Source organism: Orycteropus afer, unplaced genomic scaffold (genome assembly GCF_000298275.1).
Source record: "Orycteropus afer afer isolate SDZICR_OR568_19922 unplaced genomic scaffold, OryAfe1.0 scaffold00064, whole genome shotgun sequence".
Classification (NCBI taxonomy): domain Eukaryota; kingdom Metazoa; phylum Chordata; class Mammalia; order Tubulidentata; family Orycteropodidae; genus Orycteropus; species Orycteropus afer.
In genome coordinates this window covers 11,814,434-11,818,581 of record NW_006921651.1, presented here as the reverse complement: position 1 = coordinate 11,818,581, position 4,148 = coordinate 11,814,434, and the positions used below count along the sequence as shown (strand labels likewise).

The following is a 4,148-nucleotide window of genomic DNA, read 5'->3' as shown; positions in this document are numbered from 1 at the left end:
AAAAAAAATGAGGAAGGATATCCTTGATAGTTACTACTGGCCCCTTCACAGTCCTGTGTGACCTATTAAACATACTACCGGTGTGGGGCTCTTCCTACCTCTTCTTCCATTCCAATTACTGTTCACTGTCACTCATTCTGCTCATTCTCCTTACCACAGTCACAGATTCAGTCCTGGCCCTTATCACAATGCAGACAAATGCTTTTGTTCTCAAACTATTCCCAATTGCTTTACAAGTGCCTCAAGCATAAAGATTGGCCTTTATGTATCTTTGATAGGCAGAACAGGACCAGAAATAAAGGGAAGGAAAATTGATGTTTGTTGCTTTCTTGTTTATATTTTCTATTCTGTTTTTGGTCATAGATTCTAGACTGAAGAAGTTTTTCTCCAGAAATGGCACAGTCATCCTTGGATTTATCTTTATCCTGTCTCTGATAGTTTTGTTCGCTGTGGGACTGTCCCAGAATAGAAAAACATCAGAAAATTTTAAGGTAACTCTAAACCTTCTGTGCGGGGCAGGGGAGGGGCTGTGCTGAAGGGGTGTAGAGTGAGAAAAGAGAGGAGCTACATAAATCAGGGCATCCAGTAGCCAAGTAAAACCTGCAAAAGCTGGAGCCTGTGTAAGGTGGAAACCTGTCAAAGCAGGAAAACGCAAATACTATTTTCCACTAAAACGAGTGGCAGAAAAATGGTAAGACTGTACCCTGTCAAAGAAGAAAAACTTGTGAGACCAAGGAAATTATGGCAGTCCCAGCTTTCACAAATTTCCCTGTAGTTAAGATTCTGGAAACCTAGAAGCAAGTCAATGTCTATTGGATTGTTGTTGTTATGTGCCATCAAGTCAGACCTGACTCATAGCGACCCCTCCTTGGGTTTTCGAGGCAGTATCACTACAGAGGTAGATTGGATTAGGGAAGTAAAATGGAAACACATGCTTACTCTGGAAAAGGGAATGCCTTAAATCAATTAGTGGTGACAAGATAATCACCTTTTTGCTTGCTCAGCAAACTTACTAAATTGATGCTCTGATGGAGATAAATGCTTTATTCACCACATTGAGGTCTGTGTTGTACTACACTGATATTCTATGTTCTAGTATGATCTCTACTTCTTACTCATTGTTTCAGCATGACCAGAATCATATACTACACTCTTTATTCCTTTTACCCCCTTATTACCACTATGTCAGTACAGTATTTATTATAAGGCTACATAGAAAGTGTTTTGGAAGTCAAGGAGTGTGTAGCAAACGTGTTCCTTATGTCTAAAAACATTTTAAAAAGCCAACAAATCAATTTTAAGAAGAACCCAGAGAACACAAACATATATCAAGTGTAGTATTTTGAAATTTACTCACAAATGGACAGATTTCTCAAGAAATTCCCACATTTGAAGAACTAATTAGGATTAATCAAAAACCATTAGGTTGTTAGCTCTGCTGTGAAAATGAATTCTGCTTCCTCTCCAAGTCACCAAAGCAAAATTTCAATATCTTATAAGTACTTTAATTATAAGTACCTTGTAGTATGATCATTATTTTATTTAATCTGTTAGTTAAAAAGCAGAATGTAGATATACTATTTTCAACTGAAATTATGGTAAATAAATCTATAAAGGGCTCAGCAGACCATTCTACTAATGAACACAGATCTATATGTGAGTGGTGATATATACAAAAGCTTTAGCCAGAAAGGCCCTAGAATACATGTGTACAAGTATCATCTCTTGTATTAGAAGATGGTAAACTATAAGTTTGGAAAGATGGCAGGCCACTGAAACTTTAACCACCCAATCTAATTACTTTTTGTGGTCTGCATGTCATACTGGCTCCCTGTGCCTCACAAATCCAACCCAGTGGAGTTTTGCACAGTAGCCCCTTTGTTCACTGATGCCATTTTATTGTCAATTGTCTTTTGCCTTTTAATGTTAAGAATGATGTCGGTTCTCTTGGCGAAACTTCACTCACAGTGAAAGCCTCATGGCATTCAGTTCTGCTGTGTGTTTACCAGCTCCAGAAGTACATGATTGCCTTCCTGATTTGACCTTCTTAGATGTTCAGTATTGCATCATGGGAGAGAGTACTGCCTAGGAGGCAAATCCATCAGTAGCCTTGAGCTCTGTGTCCCCAAGTACTATGTGTGGCCATGTATAACCTTCCTTATTCACAACGGTCTGCTTTGAGTCTCTTGTGCTTATCTATTGTGTTGCCTGGAAAAACAGAACAAGGTATTTTGGCATTCTTTAAGTGAAAGATATGAATGTTTGAAAGAACAGTCACAGGCATCTGAAATGAATCTTTATGGTAATGGCACTGGTTTATTTTACAAAAAGATCATTTTACATACGTAAACTAGCCATTTGTTAAGATTATTCACTAATTTAAATAATATTCCAGGGATGTATCAGGGCCAAAATATTTTGGGAATATCTCTTGGTGATGGCTTTAGATTTGTGTTGCCAATTTGGTAGCCACTAGCCACATGTGGCCCTTTAATTATAAGTTAATTAAAATTAAAAAAAATTTAAACTTTTGTCCTTGAGTTGCATTAGCCACATTTCAAGTGGTAGGTAGTCACAAAGGAGTTCTGGTGGCATAGTGGTAAGCATTTGGCTGCTCACCAAAAGGTCAGAGGTTTGAACTTATCAGCTGTTCCACAGAAGAAAGATGAGACAGTCTGCTTCTATAAAAATGTATAGCCTTGGAAGCCCAGTGGGGGTTGCTATGAGTTGGAGTTGACTCGATGGCAGTGAGTTTTCTGAGATTGTCACGTGACTGCTGGCTACTATATTAAATAACACAGATGTAAATAATTTCTATCACTATAGAAAGTTCTATTGAACAGTGCTGCTTTAGAATATATGCTATAATAATATCATTGGAATCATTCAAAACTAAGTTTAATGAATAAGATACATGATGGAATGTTTTATAAAGTTTAAAATAAAGAATGAAAAATGAGACTGTTTTATGTGGCTTGTAAACCAGTTTCAGGATTTCCCAAATACCATGATCTAATAAAATGTTTTGGGTAATTTAATGGAATAAATGTATTTCCTTCCCAAAATGTCCATTTTGAAGATAACACTTACTTGGATATTTGTACCTGGTACATTTGTTTAAGGAGCCTGAGTGGAGCAAGTGATTTGTGATCAGCTGCTAACCTAAAGGTTGGTGGTTCAAACCCATCCAGTGGCGCTTTGGAAGAATGGCCTGCTTTTGTAAAAATTACAGCCAAGAAAACCCTATGGAACCCAATTTAAAAAAGTGAGCAAAGTACTTGAATAGATATTTTAACAAAGAGGACATTTAAATGGCCACAGAACACATGAAAAGATACTCAGCATCGTTAGCCAGCAGAGAGATGCAAATCAAAATGACAACAAGATGCCATTTCACTCCCAGTAGAGTAGCTAAGATAATAAAAACAAAAATAAGCCAACAGAAAATAACAGACGTTGGCGAGGAAGTAGAGTAGTTGGAACGCTTATTCATTGCTCCTGGGAATTCAAAATGGTACAGCCAGTGTAAAAAAAAAAAAAATTGTGGCAGTACCTCTACCCTCACCCCCTCACCTCTCACCAAAAAAAAAAAAAAAAAAAGATCTACCATGTGACCCGCAATTCCACTCCTAGGTGTATATCCAAAACACTTGAAAGCAGGGACTGAAACAGATATTTGTGTACCAATTTTCATTGCAGCACTATTCACAATATGCAAAAGGTAGAAACAACCTTACTGCCCATCAATGAATAAACGGATAAACAAAATGTGGTGTATGGTGTGTGTGTGTGTGTATATATATAGATACATATATGTATAATGAAATACCATTTAGCCAGTAGGAGAAATGGAGTCTTGATACAGGCTACAGTATGAATGAAGCTTGAAGATGTTATGCTGAGTGAAATAAGTCAATCACAAAAGAACAAATACTGTATGACTTCACTTATATAAAAAGACAAGAACAGAGCAATGTATAAAGACCAAATTTATTAGTGTTACAAAGGGCAGGATGGAGGTGTGGATTTATTGGTTATAGAGTACTGAGTTTCAGTTTACAGTAGTAGAAAATTTGCATTGATTAAGGGTAGGTATGGTAGTTATGTTTGTGTCTTGGCTGGGCCTGGTTGAGTGGCTGGGAGTTGAT

General features: G+C 37.2%; 1 protein-coding gene across 1 annotated transcript in view; it reads left to right on the top strand.

The window, feature by feature from the left end:
- The window catches only part of ENTPD1 (ectonucleoside triphosphate diphosphohydrolase 1), a 216,676-nt gene that overhangs the window by 138,788 nt on the left and 73,740 nt on the right, over window positions 1-4,148 (top strand). Inside the window, 1 exon segment of the mRNA XM_007940056.2 lies at window positions 364-491. Coding sequence (XP_007938247.2) covers window positions 364-491 — 128 coding nt within the window.